The sequence below is a fragment of the Triticum urartu genome, chromosome 5A (assembly GCF_056163025.1).
Source record: "Triticum urartu cultivar PI428250 chromosome 5A, HENAU_Tu73, whole genome shotgun sequence".
Taxonomy (NCBI): domain Eukaryota; kingdom Viridiplantae; phylum Streptophyta; class Magnoliopsida; order Poales; family Poaceae; genus Triticum; species Triticum urartu.
The window spans coordinates 616,783,662-616,805,531 of NC_141877.1; the positions used below are offsets into that span (position 1 = coordinate 616,783,662).

General features: G+C 44.0%; 1 protein-coding gene and 1 long non-coding RNA gene across 3 annotated transcripts; both read left to right on the forward strand.

Moving 5' to 3' along the window:
- Positions 1–12,415: 12,415 nt before the first annotated feature.
- On the forward strand, positions 12,416–13,858 carry LOC147973393 (uncharacterized). Of its 2 annotated transcripts, none has more exons than XR_015603652.1 (3): positions 12,416–12,712; positions 12,808–12,992; positions 13,244–13,858. It is a non-coding gene; the product is annotated as an uncharacterized LOC147973393 (long non-coding RNA). The 2 variants fall into 2 exon arrangements; XR_015603651.1 differs by having other exon boundaries at positions 12,416–12,684.
- Positions 13,859–16,466: 2,608 nt separating this feature from the next.
- On the forward strand, positions 16,467–21,273 carry LOC125511077 (uncharacterized). The gene is made up of 5 exons (XM_048676355.2): positions 16,467–16,672; positions 16,793–16,914; positions 17,040–17,108; positions 17,191–17,297; positions 20,382–21,273. The coding sequence occupies exons 2-5, from the start codon at positions 16,806–16,808 to the stop codon at positions 21,012–21,014; spliced, it is 918 nt and encodes a 305-aa protein (XP_048532312.1). The 5' UTR covers positions 16,467–16,672; positions 16,793–16,805; the 3' UTR covers positions 21,015–21,273.
- Positions 21,274–21,870: the final 597 nt, after the last annotated feature.

The following is a 21,870-nucleotide window of genomic DNA, read 5'->3' on the forward strand; positions in this document are numbered from 1 at the left end:
TGCATGACAAATCTTCAGACTGCACACTGTCTTCAGGAGGTGCAGTTGCTAGTGGCTTTGCCCGTGAGATTTTTGGAGCAGAAGCAGGCTTTGAAGCTTTAGGCTGCTTCTTTGGCTTCGGCGCTTCATCTGATTCAGCGTCATCTGCAGGCTCATCCACGGCTGTCCCTTGAACCAAGATATGGGTGATGAGACCTTCAAGGTTGTAGAAAGGACCGACGACATTGGGTTCTGCATCACGTGTGCCGTCAGCCCTTGGAGCAGAAGGACCAGGGTTGAAGTCTAGTCCCAATGTCTTCTTGTTCTGCTTTGCTGAGTTCTGGGCAAACTGAAAGTTGCGCTTGAACATAATGTCGTCACGACACCATAGCAGGGACGATGGGTCAGCATTCGCAGGCTGTGGTCCATGGACCATGCAGGGATAGCAATGGCTTCATCTCTGGTCCTGGATTGAAGATTTTTATAGAGGATGTCTCCCCATGGTCGCTTGATAGCATTCTTTTCAGCATATTCCTTGGTCACAAATCTGTACTTGAACCACTGTTCTACCCAATAGCGTCGAATCCATTGGATTCGCGTCTTGCGCTGGTTGTAATCCTCTTCAGGATCTGTCTTGTACAGCTCTGAGAGGTCATCGGGCAGATCTCTTGATGTTTCTCCACGACGCTTTCTGCCACCCTTCCTTACTGATTTCTCTGAAGCCATGAACTTTAAACTGAAAGGCTTCAATATGTTCAGAGGCTTCAAAGGTTTTCGCTTGTTGGACAAACAGGAACTGGCTTCGGGAGAATTTATATGATGCTGTAAGAATTCTGCAAATGAATGCAGACTATGAGAACCAAGGGATTCTCCCACGGACATGTACCTGTGACAGCATTAAGGTGCGAGGGAAGGGGAAGAGGTCATATGCATTCTCAGAAGATTTTGAAAATAAATCAGTTTAGAAGACATTGACCTCATCGTGCAAAGACATTCACTCATAGACAAGGAGTTGGTTCCAGATTTGTACAAATCCATGGATCAGTACAAGTGAGGAATCTAACTACTTTGTGAAGCATAAGTGAATATACTAGGCATGTTATGAGATGCAGTATGAAAGAGATCCAACTTGTGTGAACAAAAACTGCTTGTGGTAAAAAGTGATAAAGCTATAAGATCAAAGAGGCCGTAAAAGGAGGTTTTATTTACCACACGAAGAACTGCTAGACGGAATGGAAGAGGAGGCCGAACAGTTCGATCGTCCGTGCCCTAACTTGGTGACGGAGGACACCTACGGCGACGGCGGAGAAGACGATGTCCGCGGTCGGCGTGAAGACGGCGTCGGAGAGGTTGCGGCAGCGAAGCGCTTCGTCGTCGGCGTCGTCGAGGGCTAGCGGTGGCGCTAGGGTTCGTGCGAGAGTGGAAGAAGAGATAATGACTGTTGTGAGGTGTGTATTTATAGGTACAGGGGCTGCACCGCGTTATTACACAGGTGCCCCTAGCGATTTGCATCTGAGAAACACGTGGCCATCATGCAGCATATTGGGGTTTGTTCCACGTCCCACGCACGCCTGGATTGTCGGGTGGTCATTCCCACTTCTTCGGGTTTCAGGTGGAGGAATGAGCATTGAAAACGGACTTAATGGTTGTCTCTGTATCTTCTGCTGACAAGGACGCAGAGAAGACATTCGACAGTTTTCAATAGAATGCATATGATTAGGAGAGATAGAGTTTGAGATAGAAAGCATAGAGAGGTTAGGGTCCGATCACATTCACTTAGTTCAAAAGATTCAACAAGAAGACATAGCTATAAGTGAATGATGTAGAGGACAGAACACCAGTACATATATATATATATATATATATATATATATATATTCGACATAATGAAAATAATCATGAAGACAAGTTGAGATTGGAGCCAAACCAAATGTGAAGACATAGCAAATGTAACGCCATGAGTGAAACACTTCAAACAGAACATTTGGTGGTGGCGTTACCCACCGTATAGGAAGTATTAGACCCAGACACGGCGCACAATTATCGTGGCGCTCCGAAGTCAAATTCTACATTAATGTATTCACACTTAGAATGTATGTCTTCATTGATTGAAGATATACTTTACTTCGTGTGTTGCACATCTAAGTCATCAATATGCATAAGTGTTAGGATGTGTGCCTGATCACAGGACATTTGAGGATTCCAGGATATTTAGCTCACACCGTAACTTGCAAAATCTCTTCTCATCCAAGGGCTTGGTGAAGATATCTGCCCATTGCTCTTCAGTGTTGACGTGTATGATATCAATATCTTCCTTCACAACATGATCTCTGAGAAAGTGATGACGAATCTCAATGTGCTTTGTCTTCGAGTGCTGAACTGGGTTGTTGGCAATCTTGATGGCGCTTTCGTTGTCGCAGTAGAGTGGCACTTGCTTCAGATGAATGCCATAGTCCTTGAGTGTTTGCTTCATCCACAGAAGCTGAGCGCAGCAAGATCCAGCAGCAATGTATTCAGATTCAACAGTGGAGAGAGATACACAGTTCTGCTTCTTTGAAGACCAACATACAAGTGATCGTCCCAGAAAATGACATGTGCCTGATGTAGACTTGCGATCCACCTTGTCACCAGTATAATCAGTATCCGAGAATCCAACCAGATCAAACTCTGAGCCCTTTGGATACCATAATCCTAGAGTTGGGGTGTGAGCCAAATATCGAAGAATTCGCTTCACAGCTAAGTGATGTGACTCCTTTGGTGCTGCTTGAAATCGAGCACACATGCAAACACTAAGCATAATATCTGGCCTAGATGCACATAGATAAAGCAAAGAACCAATCATGGAGCGGTATACTTTTTGATCGAACTCTTTACCATTGTCGTCAGGACCCAGATGATGCTTGGCTGGCATTGGCGTCGTGAAGCCTTTGCAGTCTTGCATACCAAACTTCTTCAGACAATCTTTGAAATACTTTTCTTGAGATATGAAGATGCCGTTGCGTTGCTGTCGTATTTGAAGACCGAGAAAGAACTTCAGCTCTCCCATCATGGACATCTGATATTGCTCTTGCATCATATATCCAAACTCTTCACTGTACTTCTGATTGGTGCAGCCGAAGATAATGTCATCCACATATATTTGGCACACAAACAGTTCACCATCATATGTCTTCGTGAAGAGAGTGGGGTCTAGGGAACCAGGTATGAAGCCTTTGCTCTTTAAGAAGTATTTGAGTGTGTCATACCAGACCCGAGGGGCTTGTTTGAGGCCATACAGTGCCTTGTTGAGCTTGTATACCATGTCAGGATGTTTTGGATCTTCGAAGCCAGGCGGTTGTGCAACATACACCTCTTCTTCAATTTTGCCATTGAGAAAGGCGCTCTTCACATCCATTTGATATAGAAGTATGTTATGATGATTTGCATAGGCCAGCAGTATGCGTATGGCTTCAAGTATAGCCACAGGATCAAATGTTTCATCGAAGTCAATGCCTTCCACTTGAGTATATCCTTGAGCAACGAGACGAGCTTTGTTTCTGACAACTTGAACATGCTCATCTTGCTTGTTGCGGTATATCCATTTGGTGCCTATTATGTTGTGCTTCCAAGGATCAGGACGCTTAACCAGTTCCCATACATTATTCAGCTCAAACTGTTGAAGCTCTTATTGCATAGCTTGAATCCATTCAGGTTTCATGAAGGCTTCTTCAACTTTCTTGGGTTCTATTATTGAGACGAATGCGAAGTGCCCACAGAAGTTTGCCAGCTGAGTTGCCCTTGATCGAGTGAGCGGACCGGGTGCATTGATGCTGTCAATTATTCTCTCAATCTGCACTTCATTGGCAACACGAGGATGTACAGGACGAAGGTTTTGCTCTTGTTGATCATTGTCATTGTTAGTGGGATTGTCTTCAGGCTGAGCATTGTCTTCAGGTTGATCAGGTGCGGAGATGATAAGTTCCTCTTTAGGTTGAGCTTCAGAGGGTATGATTTCTCCGGTTCTCATAAGCTTGATCGATTCGCTGGATGGAACTTCATCTAGCATATTTGGGAGATGCTCTCTTTGTGAACCGTTAGTCTCATCAAACCGCACATCCACTGTTTCAACCACTTTATAATGAAAGAGATTGAAGACTCTCTAGGAGTGCGAATCCTTTTCATATCCAAGCATAAAACCCTCATGTGCTTTTAGTGCAAATTTTGAAATGTGATGTGGATCCTTGATCCAGCACCTGGCACCAAATACTCTAAAGTAACTGACATTTGGCTTCTTGCCAGTAAGAAGCTCATAAGATGTCTTGTTCAGCAGCTTGTGAAGATAAACACGATTGATTGTATGGCATGCAGTGTCAATGGCTTCAGGCTAGAATTTTCTTGGAGTCTTGTATTCATCAAGCATCGTTCGCGCCATCTTAATGAGTGTTCTGTTCTTGCGTTCGACGATGCCATTCTGCTGTGGCGTGTATGGGGCTGAGAATTCATGTGTGATGCCCAAGGTATCAAGATATGTATCAAGGCCAGTATTCTTGAATTCAGTGCCATTGTCACTTCTGATGTGCTTTATCTTGGCGCCATAGTTGTTCATTGCTCGATTGGCGAAGCGTCTGAAGACATCCTGCACTTCAGTCTTGTAGAGGATTATGTGCACCCAAGTATATCTAGAATAATCATCAACAATAACAAAGCCATAGAGGCAAGCAGTAGTAGTAAGAGTTGAGTAATGAGTGGGACCGAAAAGATCCATGTGGAGCAGTTCGAAGGGTCGAGTGGTTGTCATGATTGTCTTCGAGGGATGTTTGGCCCTCGTCATCTTCCCTGCTTCACAGGCACCGCATAAGTGATCTTTCTTGAACTTGACACCCTCGATGCCTATGACATGCTTCTTCTTTGCAAGGGTGTGGAGGTTCCTCATGCCGGCATGCCCTAGCCTCCGATGCCAGAGCCAGCATTCTGAAGTCTTTGCTAGAAGACATACGACAAGTTGTGGTCCTGCTGAGAAATCTACCACGTACAAGTCATCTTTCCGATACCCTTCAAACACTAGAGACTTGTCAGATTCCATTAGTACAAGGCAGCGATATTTTCCAAATATTACGATCATGTTCAAATCACAAAGCATTGAGACAGACATTAAGTTGAAGCCAAGGGATTCAACAAGCATGACTTTATCCATGTGTTGATCCTTTGAGATTGCAACTCTACCTAGACCCAATACCTTACTTTTACCAGTGTCAGCAAATGTGATGTGACTCTTATCGGATGGACGTAAGGTTGAGTCCATAAGAAGGCTTCTTTTGCCAGTCATGTGGTTGGTACACCCACTATCAATAATCCATTCTGAAGACGCTGGTGTCGTACCCTACAGTGCAGTTAGGGGGATAGGCTTCACGAAGAGAATTGTGAAGCAAAAACATTTGACGAACCAGTGGGTTATGAAAGCTTAGATCCAGATTAGGACTGATAGGGAGAGTAGCAAGCGATTCAAAAACGAAGTACATAGTAAGACCATTCGGGCATTTGATCTTGCGCCCTACAAGATGTTTAAGGTCCCCAGCAATAGCGTCAGACGATTTTGGTTTTCTGCTGGAGACCTTTCCCTGCAAAAGAGAGTTAAGCTTTCTTAGCCACCCACATCTTCATGGGTGGCTTAGAAGCAATAAGTCTAAGTGCAGCGTCTGAGAACTTTGGCTTTGGAGCACTAGCAAAAAGTCTTGTAGGCGGACAATAGTACTCATAAGAATAAGCAGAATAGTTCTTGGTCTTATGAACATGGCGGTTTGATGAACCGCGCTCATATTCATAGGCCTGAGTATGGTTTCTCTGTAAAACATTTGCGTTAGTGCGACTCAGGTGAGTCCTCTGTCTGTATGAAACCTTTGGACCGTATGAAGCCTGTGGTCTGAGGTTTGTCTTATTCACGTGTGGTGTCATGATGACATTCACAGGAAGATTCTCCAGACACTTTTTCGGAACCCAGATCTTCTTCATAGGTGGTCCATTCCTGCAGTTAGTACCAATGTACCTGGCAAACACTTCACCATTCTGATTCTTAAACAGTTTATAGTTTGCATCAAAGGATTCATCAATGACAATGGGATTTGCACAAGAGAAGCCAGATAGATTGGATAGATCTACTGAAGATTCCTTTGCAGCAACCCATGTGGTTTTGGGGTACTGCTCAGGTTTCCAGTAAGAGCCATCAGCATTCATTTTCCTTACGAACCCAACACCCTCTTTCCTCGGGTTTCGGTTCAAGATCTGCTTTTTGAAGACATCACATGGTGTCTGATGCCCTTTAAGACTTTTGTACATCCCTGTTTCAAGCAATGTCTTCAACCTAGCATTCTCATCAGCAATAGCAATGGAATCCTCAGCAGAGGGGTTAGTTCCCACATCAACAGTTGAAGATATTGCAACAGTAGCAGCAGTAGAACATTCAACAACAGTAGTAGCATTATCATGCTCAATGCACTTAAGACATGGTGGTTCAAATCCTTCCTGAGCGGAGCTGATCTGTTCGGCGCGAAGTGACTGGTTTTCCTTTTGAAGATCTTCATGAGCCGCTCTCAATTTCTCAAGATCTTGCTTCCTTTGAAGATAATCATAGGAAAGCTTTTCATGAGTCGTTGAGAGAGTTTCATAACGACTTTCAAGTTCCTCATACTTAACGTGAATATTTTTTATGTCTTCAATTAAGGACTCAGATCGAGTCATTTCAGCGCCTAACAGATCATCGCTTTTGTCTAATAGTTTTTGAATATGTTCCATGGCTTTCTGTTGTTCAGTTGCAATTTTAGCAAGTATTTTGTAGCTGGGTTTTGAACCACAATCAGAGTCATCGTCACTAGATGTTTGATAGTGAGTAGTGCGTGTGTTTACCTTGGCACCGCGTGCCATGAAGCAGTAGGTAGGAGCGGAGTAGTCCTTGTCGTTTGCATCGGTGTCGGCGATGAGGTTATTGTCTTCAGTGTTGAAGATGGACTTGGCAACGTATGCTGTAGCCAGACTTGCGACGCCAGAATCGGACTCCTCCTCAGACTCCACCTCAGCCTCCTCAGAAGCAGACTCCTCCTCTGAATCCATTTCCTTGCCAACAAACGCACGTGCCTTGCCAGATGAGCTCTTCTTGTGTGATGAAGACTTTGAAGAAGACTTGGAAGAAGACTTTGAGTATTTCTTCTTCTTCTTGTCGTCAGAGTCATATTCCTTGCTCTTTTTCTTCTTTTTGTTCTCATTGTCCCACTGCGGACACTCAGAGATGAAGTGGCCAGGTTTCTTGCACTTGTGACATGTTTTCTTCTTGTAGTCATGAGCAGAAGCTTCATCATTCCTTGAGCTTGATCGGGAAGACTTTCTGAAGCCTTTCTTCTTGGTGAATTTTTGGAACTTCTTCACAAGCATAGCAAGTTCCCTTCCAATGTCTTCAGGATCATCAGAACTGCTGTCAGATTCTTCTTCAGATGAGGAGACAACTTTTGCCTTCAAGGCACGAGTTCGCCCATAGTTTGGACCATAGATATCTCTCTTCTCAGAAAGCTGAAACTCATGTGTGTTGAGCCTCTCAAGTATGTCAGACAGATTGAGTGTCTTGAAATCAGGACGTTCTTGAATCATCAGGGCTAGGATGTCAAACAAACTGTCAAGTGATCTCAGTAGTGTCTTGACGACTTCATGCTTGGTGATCTCAGTAGCGCCAAGGGCTTGAAGCTCATTCGTGATGTCAGTGAGTCGATCAAATGTGAGCTGGACATTCTCATTTGTCATTTCTCTTGAAGCGGTTGAAGAGGTTGCGGAGGACACTGATTCTCTGATCTCTCTGGGTTGAGACGCCTTCGTTGACCTTGGAGAGCCAGTCCCATACCAGCTTAGATGTTTCCAAAGCACTCACACGGTCATACTGTCCTTTGGTCAGATGACCACAGATGATATTCTTGGCGGTAGAGTCCAGTTGAACGAACTTCTTGACATCAGTAGCAGTGACAGCTTCTCCAGCCTTGGGAACGCCGTTCTTGACGACATACCATAGGTCGACGTCAATGGCTTCAAGATGCATGCGCATCTTATTCTTCCAGTAGGGATATTCAGTTCCATCGAAGACGGGGCACGCAACGGAGACTTTGATTATCCCTGCAGTCGACATAGCTAAAACTCCAGGTGGTTAAATCGAATCACACAGAACAAGGGAGTACCTCGCTCTGATACCAATTGAAAGTGCGTTATATCGACTAGAGGGGGGTGAATAGGCGATTTTTATGAAAGTCTTCAAAACGTGAAAGTTATGAAGACAAACGATAGAAATAAACCTACTACCCTCTGCAGCGGAAGGTAGACTACACTAGGCAAGCCATAGTCAAGTATTCAATAGAGTGATAGCACAATGACTAATAGCAATAATGTAGTAAGGATCAGGTAGGAAGATATTATGAAGCCAAACCGAACACGCAGTCACTCAGTGAAGATAAAAGATAGTGCAATCATACAATGACTTCACAAGGAGTAACAGTACGTAAAGAGAAAGGAAGGATGAAACCAGTGACTCGTTGAAGACAATGATGTGTTGGACCAGTTCCAGTTGCTGTGACAACTGTACGTCTGGTTAGGGCGGCTAGGTATTTAAACCTGAGGACACACAGTCCCGGACACCCAGTCCTGAACACGCAGCTCAGGACACCCAGTCCTCACCGTATTCTCCTTGAGCTAAGGTCACACAGACCTTGCCCAATCACTCTGGTAAGTCTTCAAGGTAGACTCCCAAACCTTCACAGACTTCGTTCACCGGCAATCCACAATGTCTCTTGGATGCTCAGAACGCGACGCCTAACCGGCTGGAGGATTCACAGTCCTCAAATATAATAAGTCTTCAGATCACACAGACAAGAAGACTTAAGTGATGCCTAATTCTCTTTGGCTCTGGGTGGTTAGGGCTTTATCCTCGCTAGGAATTCTCTCTCAAATGCTTCGAGGTGGGTTGCTCTCAAACGACAAAAGCCGTGCACTAACTCTGAGCAGCCAACCGTTTATGGTTGTAGGGGTGGGCTATTTATAGCCACTAGGCAACCCGACCTGATTTGTCCGAAATGACCCTGGGTCACTAAGGAACTGACAGTGTTCCAACGGTCAGATTTCAAACTCACACGATAACTTTACTTGGGCTACAAGCAAAGCTGACTTGTCCGACTCTGGACAAGATTCGCTCTCATAGTCTTCACTCAAAGACATAGGTTTTGTTTAAGCATCACTTCAGTCATTCTGAATGGTTCTCCTGGACCCCACTTAACAGTACGGTGGTTCCTATGACTCAACAAGGAAGAGAAAAAAGAGCTACGAAAGATCTAAGTCTTCGAGCTCCACAGGCTTCATGCGATGTCTTCTCTTGTCATAGTCTTCAATGTGAATATCTTCATATACCACCTTTGACATCAATGTCTTGATACATTTTTAGGGGTCATCTCTGGTAAGAAAACCGAATCAATGAGGGACTTCTACCTGTATTATCCTGCAATTCTCACAAACACATTAGTCCCTCAACTAGGTTTGTCGTCAATACTCCAGAACCAACTAGGGGTGGCACTAGATGCACTTACAGATGGAGACTTTCATCTCCATGTCCGCACATCGGACAGCCCGCATAATCGCTAACATGTCGTCGTTGCAGCTCCTGCATGCAGGGTAGCATATTTTTGACCACTCGCCACCAAAAGACCCGGATCTTCGGCAGCACTTGTAGCTTCCAGAGCTCCTTCCACATACTATCAGCCCCTCGAGAGCTGCCCTCCCTGGCCTGCAGGTTCTGTTTTCAATCCATTGTTTCTCGGTAGGCTGTTCTTACACTGAGGACGCCGGATTTCTCCCACGCCCACGCCCAAATATCCTCTCCACCCCGTCTAGGTCTCGGCATAGCCAGTATAGCTTCAACATCTGGTGGCAGGAATACTTGACGTACTATCTCCTCTTCCCACTTACCAGTATCCGGATCCAATAGATCCCCAACCAACTGAACCGGCTCATCAGTGAGCCTTCCCAATGGGCGCATGGATCTTGTGCCCTCAATCCAGTTGTCATACCATATCTCCGTTTTCATGCCATCGCCAATGCGTTGAATGAGCCCTGTTTTCAGTAACTCACGCCCACATATAATTGCCTTCCAAGTGCGAGAGGCACTTGCGGGGCAGTTAGCAGAAAGGAACTCACCATCAGGGTAGTACCTCCCTTTCAAAACCCTCGCACATAAGCTGTCAGGATATTCCAACAGTCTCCAAGCCTGTTTGGCCAACATTGCATCATTGAATACTTCCATATCCCTGAATCCCATGCCCCCCTTGGACTTTGGGATTGCCATTTTTTCCCAGGCTTGCCAATGCATCCTTCTTTTGTCAAGTGATCCAGCCCACCAATATTTAGACATGGTCTTAATAAGTTTCTTGCACAAAGCTTTTGTGAGTTTGAAACAACTCATAGAGTAGGTCGGTAGAGCTTGTACCACTGATTTCAAGAGAACTTCTCTCGCTACCAAAACTTGGGCTATCACGACGCCACGTGCCCGGAAATTAATGGAAAGCTTATGGAACGTTTTGTGTTGGCAAAAAAAGGCCAAAACCTCTGAATACGTCGTATTTTGCACACGAATCTCAATGCATTTGCTTCGATAGAACAATGGAATGGTTCACTATATACCCTCTCAGAGCGAATGGTCGCTAGACATTGATCGCTCGGGGGAGCTCCCCAATGTGAAAAGTATCTTTCGCTTGCGGGGGCCTCCTAAAGCATGGTTTCCTCCTATGACACCACAGAGAGAAAGTCATTTTCCTATTAGGGTCCAAAATTAATAATTGTGCTTTGCGTCAGACTTTTTTATATGTATTGTGTGTGATACTGCCATTTTGGAGTGTTGGCAAGCCAAATAGTTGTCTCTCGTCCTAATATGCGCATCATGTGGTCGACGTCAGTTTTTTTGCCCTTAACGTTTTTTGGCTCAAAACCAAAAGGACCCATAGGATTGTACAACTAAGTGAACTAGTAAACGTGCACATGCAACACATGTAACCGGGAGGGAAATTGTCTTATTGATCCTAGTTAATAGGCATCTCACATGTATAATATGTTTCGGATCAAAGACAATCAAATGTCTCCATAAAGAACATGGTGATAGGCTCATTGAGTCTGATGGTAAAGTTGGAATAAAATGAAAATAACACTAGATTCACAAATTAATATTAATCTTAACCACACAAAACGACATGACTTGAAAGCTTTCAAGCAAAGAACTATATCGCTCGATCCGGTACATTTGAGATTTGATTCCTCCAAGAGAACAATCTTATGCGCCTACTTACCTAGCCATGTAAATTGTTACCTTTGTTGGATTGACCATGCTAGGAAACTGGAGTCTGATTTCTTAGATTTGCGTGGTGCAAGTCCTTTTGAATTCAGTCAGCTTAGCTTCTGTTTGCAATGCAAGTGGTGTCTCAAATAAAGGCTTATATGCACAAGGGAATCGCAAAGAACTGCCTCACATAAAAAGTACGAATCATGTGCTTGCGAAAGTTCACATATCAAGTCCCTTATCCCGAACAAGTAGAGGGGAGGGAGGTCTAATTGCCTGTTTTTCGTTGGAGCTGTGAATCCATAACAGGTTAGAGTCTCTGGTACGGTCTGGCGGTTAAAGAGGGACACCTCGGTGGTGGTTGAAGGACATTTTCTGTCTTAAGTGTTTTGGTGTTGATTACAACTCAAATTTGCGGACTAACCATGTGCATGAGCTACACATGCACATTTTATATGGCACAAGACGGTTATGTACCCCTATGGAAGGAAAAGAGTGAAGACGACATTTTTGACGTTTTTATTTCTTTGGTTGTAGGAAATCTGTACTGTTAAGAGGGGGTTCGCGTCGAAAGGTACGGGTGGAATAAAAAACACATACACAAAATACATATTTCACCCATATTTACCTCCCTAACCGTTCGAGAAGAGAGACCAAAATTCAATCTGGTAGAAACCACCCAAGCGGTTGTACCTCTCCCTCTGTGGAGTGGGGCAATCGGGGTACAACCAGGGAACTGTACCAGACGTAAGTATGTTTGTATCACTCCTTGTCCTGGAGTGGTACTACTAGCTCTTGTACCAACCCAACTACCACCTCTTTTTTTCTCGGGTCTGGCAGTGGCACTTTGGGCGATGCTAGAGCGGTTGTTCCAGATATCTATAATACCTAAATAGTTTATCCCCACTAATCTAATTCTCTTGACATGCAGCATATCCAAGTCAGCAATCCTGCCACATCAGCAAGCAAACACACTCAAACAGTCACGTTTCATTATGATTCTTACAAGCGAATATGTTCCGGTCAGAGTTTTAGTGAAAAAACTGGGACATACTTTCGGTCTGTTTGGTTCAGTTCATGTCTACCTTCCGCCTCCCTTCAACATTAATTTTCAATCAGTCCGCTTCCCTTCCCTTCCACTTCCCCTTCCACCTTTAATTCCCAATCAGTCCTGCCTCCCCAACGCTTTATCTTCTGAGATCTCTTATCTTCTTGGTGCGCCTAACAGATCTGTCACCGGTGTGACCTCCTAAGCTCACCAGTCCACAACGGTTGTGGGGGAGAGAGAAAACAGAGGAGCATGGCCGTCCATGGCAGAGTGTGCCCGAGAAGGGAGTGTTTTTTGAGGGGGTCGAGCCAGAGAGAGGTGGCAAGTAGATTCGGTGAGGCTTAACTTTCAATCTCCACCGGGTCAGAACATCTGCAAAATTTCCGTTCGATTTTATCATATTCTGCTGGCCAACAACATTGTCAAGCTTTTGGTCTAATAGAGGAGCCTACTGCAGGTCGACGGCGGGGAGACGTGCTGAGGCGGCGAGGTAGCAAGCCTCCAAATTGCCAGCGGAGCGACGCGCTACTTCATCCTGGCAGCGCATAGAGACGACAGGCCGCCTGGATGGAACGAAGGGAGGAGGTAGCTGGTAGTGAGTTCTATCAGAGAAGCACTCATGCGATTATTCTCATTCTTCAGGTAAGTCATGGAAAAAAATCAGACGGGTCTTTTTCTTCTCAAGTCAGACCCCTCTCTAAGCCTGTCACATGTCATCACCAATATTCAGGCAATATGAGTCTTCTTCTTCAATATTCAGGCAATATGGGCCGTCTTCTTCTCCAAACCATCTTCCCTGAATCGAGCTGATTCCTGATAAACTATCTTGCAAGATGGTGGAACGAATTTGAAGTCTTTATTTATTGTTGACACCCATCAGCCATCGTCTGCAGGTGTCGTCCGTGTTTGCCGGGACAGGTCTGCAGCCCTAGATGTCTCCTCCCCTCTCCATGTCTCCATACCAGGTTCTCCCTGCAGCCTCTTCGTCGCAGAGTCTGTTTTGATTCTGCCCCACCATCCTGTTTTTGCAGTCTGGTTCTTAAATTCAGAGATTTAAAATTTTAAAAATTGTTGTACGTAGAACTACATCAGTTGTCTGTCTTGGAAAATTCATGTATTGGCTGATGCAAAGCTTGAATTATATATATTGTGTTCTAGATACTAAAGCTTGATACGATTTGACTATTGTATTGAGGTTTTGCTCTTAAACTGTACATTATTTTAGAGAAAGATGAATGGTTGTATCTCCAGCATGCTGGATGATAGCTTACTAAGTTGGATATTTAACCTTTGTGGTCATGTTAACTGAATATTGAACTATTTGTTTGAATTATTATTTCACATAATACTGTTTGCTGTTCCATCACTTGGCGGTATGATCTGTTTGGTGATCCATCAAGTTTGCAAGTTGCCAACTGTACTTCAGGGATAACATTTAGTTATTGCCAAAATGAACATATGCATGTGCAGAATATCAACGAATGCAACATGCTCATTTTATTGTTATGTATTGGAAGAAGTATGTAAGCGTGGTGTATGTAAATGTGTTATGAATTTTAACAACTCATGGTTTTTTAGGACCTGAAAATTTATTATCATGTTTCTGAATCATCAAGTGATGCACTAATAATGCATATGACGCTTCCACTTTAGTACATTATATAACATGTATACAATATCGTTGACGTTTTTTTCTTTGCAAATTATTTACTCAAAATTCCCGCTGCAACGCGCGGGGAATTTTCTAGTTTAAAGAATAACCGGTACCACCATTGGCCCCAGTGGATGTACCGCTTAGGCCTTGGAAACGCCTTCTACATGATGCGTTTGTACTACTTGGACCCTACATATTGTTTTACGGGACTTGGACGGTTGTACCTCTCCGAAGCAGTTGTATCACCTTGTGCATTTTCTGTACATGACAGTTGCATTTTGGTGGAGCTATTTAAGGAGGAGGTTCTTCCTCCTCCCACCTACCTCTTGTCCCCCTCTCTCCTCCATTGATGCCCTAAGCTCTATCTTGTCGATCTCATTCTTTAGCCACCAAACTTGTTGATTTGCTAGTGATCGAGGGAGGAGAGCTAGATCTACATTTCCATCAAAGAAATTTGATTCCCCCATCATTCTCCCGTGGATCTTGTCGCTCTTGGGTGTTTGGGCACCCTAGCTTCATGGTGGTGTTGGGAGCCTACAATTAAGTTGTGGCGACTGCCCGAACCTTGCTTGTAAAGGTTTCGGTTGTCGCCTTGAAGGGTACCGCTAGTGGATTCATGACACCATGCATGGTGCAAGGGAGTGAGGAGAATAGGGTGAACCATTGTGGCTATTGGGGAGCATCGTGCCTCCACACCCCTCAAACGAATACGTACCCCCCGAAGGAGGGAACTTCAGAAACACATCATCTACTCCACTTATGATTACTTCTATCCTTTACTTTGTGCAGGCTTATTATCTTGTGTTCACTTTTAGCTTGCAATTCCTGTTTGTTGTGCTTGTCATATAGGTTGCTCCACCTAATTGCATATCTAGATAACATATTTTATTATCGAGCCTAAAAATTGCAAACGAAGTTAAAAATTGTTACTTGTTACTCGCCTATTCTATCCCTTTCTAGTCGACCATACCGATCATTTTAGTGCCCCATCTTCTCAGTCGTTGTGGAGACGGTTCCCGCCTGTACCTCAACGGGGCTGGGTGGCCACATGTGTGGTTCCATGCAAGACCTTAGCGGCGGTGCTAGGTTGGGCATTGACGCGTGGTTCGGGTTGGGGGCTCAGAGTAGAAGAGCAATGTCAGAGCAGAGGACGGTGGCCCTCTCGTAGGACAGGACGATGGCTAGATGGGAGATGCAATGGAGTAGGGAAGCGGCATGCGCCGGTCATCCGATGGCTTGAAGGAAGAGTGCGGCGGGGGATTGGGAGGCAACGTGTGTGGGGCAGTCGGTGAGGGAGTTATGACGATAACGAAGGGTTACGAGATTAGGGGTTGATGGGTGGCATTAATGGTTCAGTAGTGCGCTCAACATGGTTGGTGCTCAGCATTGATAGGTTTTGGACCTTTAGATTTTGTTTTGTATAGATGGTTCAGATTATGAGTTAGATATGCTCTTTCGTGCTTTTATAGAGGCAGTAGATAAAGTGAATATTACAGCGATAACCTAAACAACTATATATGTGTTGTGAATTTTGTTCATAGACCTACTAATGTGGTAGGCACTTGCTCTAAGCATTTGTGTAGGCCTTATGCAATGTAGGCGGATTCTGTCATAGGATATGACGATTCAATGAAAGTTGAACTAATTAATTTTTCTATATATGTACTCTCTGTTCAAGTGGCCGATGTCATTACATAATGGCATTTTTGTTGGAAAAACATAATGGACATTTTGAAGTCAATTCTAATGGATCAATATGCTGTTAACGTTGCACAAAAGACTTAATCCATGATAAAACGAGCACACCGCTAACTGTAGGAGTAAACGATACTGACAGACAAAACACATGCCATACAAACCTACATGGTTCATATCTAGACACATTTATTTGTTTGGAGAATATGTTGAAGACTTATGTCTGAAATTACGACAAGATGCTCGTCTCTCAATATTCATTCTTTGTACCCTACTTCCCATCACCATGTCATCGATATGTGTCATTGACAAATATATCCATATGAGTATGGATACGATATAAACACAAGACATGAAGTGTTTCATAGGATATATACATGGCTCGTGGGATAGAGCAATCTTAACTATCTCCGATTCAACTCTTCCTGGTCAATTGATCTTGATCTTCCACATATCCAAATTAACGTAAAATGTGCAAGAGAACTACTCCCTTTGTCCGCAACTACTTGTCTTAAAAATGGATGCCTCCCGACGTATTTTTAGTTTAACATACATCAATTTCCATCCATTTTTGTTAGTACAAGTAATTCGGGACGGAGAGAGTATGAATTTGGACAAAAAATATTTCTACATATGCATACACTATTTTGAACTATTCTTAAACAGTTCCCAAGACTTTGGTGAAAATCCACAATCCATGCAAAAAAAAGGAGAGAGGAAAACTACAATTATCATTTACTTCTTGAACGGAGAATATCGCCCGCAAAAAAGGGGGAAAATCCAATCTAAAACGGAGCCGCTCCCCATTCACCGGCCCCGTACGCCCGCTGCCCCGCTCCCCCTCCCGCTCCCAAACCCTAACCCCTCCGCCACCCATCGCCGCCACCGCGGCTCCCCTCTCTTCCTCCTCGCCGCGACGTCCCGTCCCCGCCCTCTCCACCGCGCCCGCAACCTTCCTCCATTAGATTTCGAGGTACGAGCTCGCCTCCCCCCAGATCCAGGGACTGGTTAAACCCCGCTGACCTGCACGATCCGTCGGCGCGCGCCCGGCAATCCAATCCGATCCAATCTGAAATCCGCGGCTATTTCGCAGGGGTCTCGGAAGGATGGCGTTCCTGCAGAAGGTCGGGAATGCCCTCAAGCGATCCGCGGGCTCCGGCTCGGCGATGCTCCAGGCGGTCCGGTCCATGTCCTCCGCCAAGGTCTTCGTCGGAGGTTCGCCGGAGCTCTCCCTTCCCAACCGCCCATCTCTTTCCCTCGCGCCTCGAGATTAAGATTTTCTGGTTGGGGGGAAGCCCTTCCATTAGATTGTGCCGCCCTGATTCGTTATGTCCTTGCAGGCATCTCGTACGGCACCGATGACCAGAGCCTCGCGGATGCGTTTTCCAACTACGGCCAAGTCGTGGAATGTATGTTCCTGTCATGTTTCCACCGTTTCTCATTGATGTAGAAGATGTGATCCTGCGTACTAATTCTGTCATATTTGTTCAGCCAAGGTGATCATGGACCGTGAATCTGGAAGGTCAAGGGGGTTTGGTTTCGTGACCTACACTTCGGCAGAGGAGGCTGGAGCTGCCATCACCGGAATGGATGGGAAGGTGAACCTCATACTTTGCTTTTTCTTTTCTTGTTCCGGTTCTAAGCATTGTTTAGTACCGAATCATGAATCATCTAACTGTAGCTTGTATGTTGTGTGCGGTGTATTTTTTTGGAGGCTAAAGTCTTGTGATTTAGTAGATTATCTTGACAACAATAAAAATTAGGTGATCAGATCAGATTCCTATGAGTTAAGAGACTATTTTAGTAGTCACCAGTTCAAGTCATTGAAATATCCCAAGGCTAAACTAAGCATCAGAGCATTTCTACCTTGTTGGGTAATTGAGTCCTGTCACTGGTTAGACAAGAGTAAATGCCTTATCCTTGTCCTTCATATGCTTGCTGATCTGTGGCTGTAACAGTTTAATTGCTGGAACCCTAAGTGGTAGCGCAAAGACTTGTTTTTTGTTGCGGTCGAACACAAAGCAAAATTATGAGTTTCTTGTTTTTTGCGTGGATACCATTTATTAACCTACATACATAGGTACCGCTGTTCTGGAATATGACCTACATTGCCATACTAATTATTAAAGGTTGTGCGATTCAGCACAAGCTAATCCAGGGATCGTCCGAATTAAGGACCATGCATTGTGGTCTTGGATGTTTTATTGTTTCATATACCGCAGTATGTGGAAGATGCATTTGCTTCTATAAGTAGTTCTTTTTGTGTTTCACGTTATAATGAAGGTGTCATAGAAAATCAGAATTCAGTAATACCATAAGCATACTTGACACCATATTACTTTTACAGCTTGTTATGTGTAATATAAACAAAATAACTAATTGTGACGCGTCAAGTCAAAAGCAAGCTATCATTTTTAGTCTATTTCATGGGAAATTGGAAGTTCACAATTCCACTACCAAGCTGTTGATTATTCATTGTCTAGTTGGCAGGAGGTGAACAACTTGTGTTCACCAGTGAGGGAGGTCAAGTAGGAGAAGAGGGAAATGATGTGGGAGTTAGCGGCAGGGTAGTGATGAGAGGAATCAGTGTGGGGTGGTCGCGTGTGATAGCTGGGGGTGGTGTTTATTGGGAGTATCACATCCAATGACCTAGTTGATGTGCCAGTGGCCCAACCCTGACCATTTCCAACTCTGGTCACCCAGCTATCAATTCTAGCCGTGCGACTTGCCTTGACGGAGTGGCTTGATGACCACCTGTACATAAGATATTTTAGCTATGTCGCCAGAGATTGAGAATATTTATTTGCTGTCTCTTTTCATAATGTCTGGCGATCATGATTGGTTCTATGGGAAAGGTTATATTTATCTGAAAATAGCATATTTCTACACTATTGCATTATAATACTGGAAAAATATGTTTGCTGCCGAATAACATTATGACACTACCTTTACATTTGCTGTCTATAACAGACTGCTATTCCCATAAAACTGGTTATTATGTTGCTGAAAGTTTTGGTCCAACCGTCTAGCCGGTTTGTCTCTAATTAATGATGAAATTTGTAGGAGTTTGTTGTTTTATGGATCTAACTGCTGTGAGATAGGACTGCAATGTTCCCATTTCATACCAGTAGGGTCAGACATCATGATTAGACTGTAAAATAAACATAAGATTCTTTGCAAGTGATTTTTTTGTCAATGGATCTTTTCTATGAAAAGAATTCTTGTGAAAATTTCATATGGACTATAATCTTACAAATCAAGCACACAGGATAAGTTTTGAATGATTACAATCCACCAAAATTCATATGAAACTCCTGAATCAAAGGGGCGCTAGCATTTTTGTACTTATCAGTGCTTTTGGAGATAATGTTCACACTTGACATGTGAATAGGCTATGGTAAAAACTTAAGTTATTGTGTACCCAAGAAATAAAGCTGACTGCTTTTATCTTTTTAAATGGTATATATAGTAACATACCGTGCTATTTGAGAAGTTGAACATGGTTGATTACTACAGAACCTAATTACTGTATATATTTCCTGTTATTTGCATTCACCGGAATTACGTTCGCAGATAAGCAAATATATTTTGATATGTTGATGCACTAGATATCAAAATATGATTCAGAAATATGCTTCGTAGTATCTCAGCTTGTGCAGTGGTCCTTTAAGTTACAGGGAGGCAAAGCCACAAATACACTCTAGGACTAGCACAATTTGCTGGCCACTGTAACTGTGTCTTGTATGTTTCCCTGTCATTTCCAACTGTTATGTAGCTTACTAGCTGTTGATTCATGGTCTGAAAATTTTATGCCCCTTGAGCAACAAACCACAGTTTTCCTAACTGAGGCATGCCATTGCCTGTGTCATCAGCCGGACAGTCAGCTCTTGGCAACTTGTTCTTAGGATTGAAAATTTAGCAGAAGTTTTGCGGTTGTATTCCTTGCAAAATTCTATTTAGCTAATGCAGCTTGAATGTGGCATGCTTTTACGTGATGAATGCAGAATGGTGTTGCCTTGCTATTAAGGCAGCAATGGACAGTATTTGGTCATATGTGCTGAATGTTGTCAAGGCATATTGAATAGGAGCATATAGTGTTGAGGACGGTAGGCAGGAGAGATTATGTTGGTGAACAAGCCATTTGTGTTGGTCAGGGTGATGGGATAAAACCATCGACTTGCTCAAGAGACGACTATGTTTCTCTAACATTATGGTCTTATCATGTTGCTAGTCAGTCTGCATCTTTTATAACAGAATATTTCTGTTCCTGTCATCATCTGGTCCTATATGCTGTAGCGTGAAGTTAGTTTAAGATTGGACTTCAAACATCAGTATAATTTTTGGTCTCATAGAGGTTGTGTGTTAACTTTTCAGCTTACTTGCGCAATGGATGTATTACTGTTCTGTTTGATTTATTATTCTTTTCTCATGCACACTCTGGCGTGTTTTTCTATGTGTTGTATTTTTCTTCCTGGAGGCTGGCATGCGATCCTGTTGAGGTTAATTTGTGCTATCAGCTGAATCAGTCTTTTTAAATTGTACACTGGTTATGCAGCTCGTTTCTTTTTGTGCCTGGTGGCTTCTGTGATATCCATCTGATTATTTTGTTATTATCTCGATCAGTCTTCTATAATCCTAGCCTGCTGGTTCATTTTCTAACATCTTTCCTTTTGCTGTACCAGGATCTGCAGGGTCGGATAGTGAGGGTGAGCTATGCTCATGACCGTGGTAGTCGTCCAAGTTTTGGTGGTGGGGGTGGCTACGGCGGCGGCGGCGGCTATGGCGGTGCTGACGGTGGTTACGGTGGAGGGGGTGGTTCCTATGGTGGTGGTGGAGGGTACAGCGGAGGTGGTGGATATGGAGGTGGAGGCAGAGGTGGCGGCGGTGGTGGATACAACAGTGGTGGCAATTATAATTCAGGGTACAACAGTGGGGGGAACTATGGTGCCCCTCAAGGCGGGCAAGGTGGCTATGGGGGTGATGCTGGTTTCACAGGGGTTGGTGGTGGTGGATACAATGCTGCTCCTGCCAACAACTATGGCGGCGATAGCCTGAATCAAGGGGGTGGTGCACCTCCTGCATTTGGAGGTGGAAACTTCGGCGCAGGCAACGACAGCTACGCGAACGATGCCCCTGTTGATCTGCCCCCTGGTAAGCTTGATGACCTGCTGAAGGATCTCAAATTTGATGTTGGTGGCAAGGAGGATGGTGCTGGGGAGGGTGATGCGGACACCAAGAGAAGCGAGGGCCAGGATGACTTTCTTGACGACGACTTCAGCAAGGATGAAGATGACTACGCCAACAAGAGAAGCTGAATGTCTTTCCAACATGAAGCACCGGCCTAATAATTTTCCATGGATTTGTTCTCCATGACCTCCTTGTTTTTGGTATGTCCTGTGATGAAGATAATAATGTAGTGCTTGCAAACAAGTTATGTTCGGTCTCTTAGCTACGTTCTGTACGTCTGCTTCGTGTACTGTGTGCTGGATTCATAGTATGGTGCCAACTTGAACCTGAACTCTGCATGTATTGGACGCTGTGAAATTGCACTTTCAGTAGCTGTTTGTTATATCAGTTCGCTATAGATCATAATTTAGTACTTCAGGTGCACTTGCATAGGACAAGCAGGTTGGAATGCAAACCCCTTCTGGCGATCCCATTGATTGAAAACTGACTTTCAGTGGGTACACATCCAATTGGCGTCTGTCGGAATGTGGCTAGTTTTTTCTTTTTGCATGGTAATACGTGTCTCATTTATATTATAAGAATCATTTGGGGACTGCCTTGGTTTTTTTTCAATGATCCAGCTTCCAAAGCACTTTCTTAAATATTTGTCTTTTTAGAGATTTCAACAAGTGACTACATACGGAGCAAAATGAGTGTATCTATATTCTAAAATCTAAATTATGTCTATATACATATATATGTGATAGTTTATTTAAAATTTAAAAAAAACAAATATTTAGGAAGAGAGGGAGTACCTCCTTAGTCCTTACAGCGGCAAGAAACGGAGACGACGTGGACTAGATCGAGGAATCGCCTGGATTGGTTTGAGGAGTTGCCGCTTAGAGGGAGGGAGGTAGGGTCGTAGGGAGGGCGGCGACCGCGGAGGATTCCGGTGCAGGCATGGATTCTGGGGAGAACGAGGAAGGAAGAGGCAGTGCGTGTATA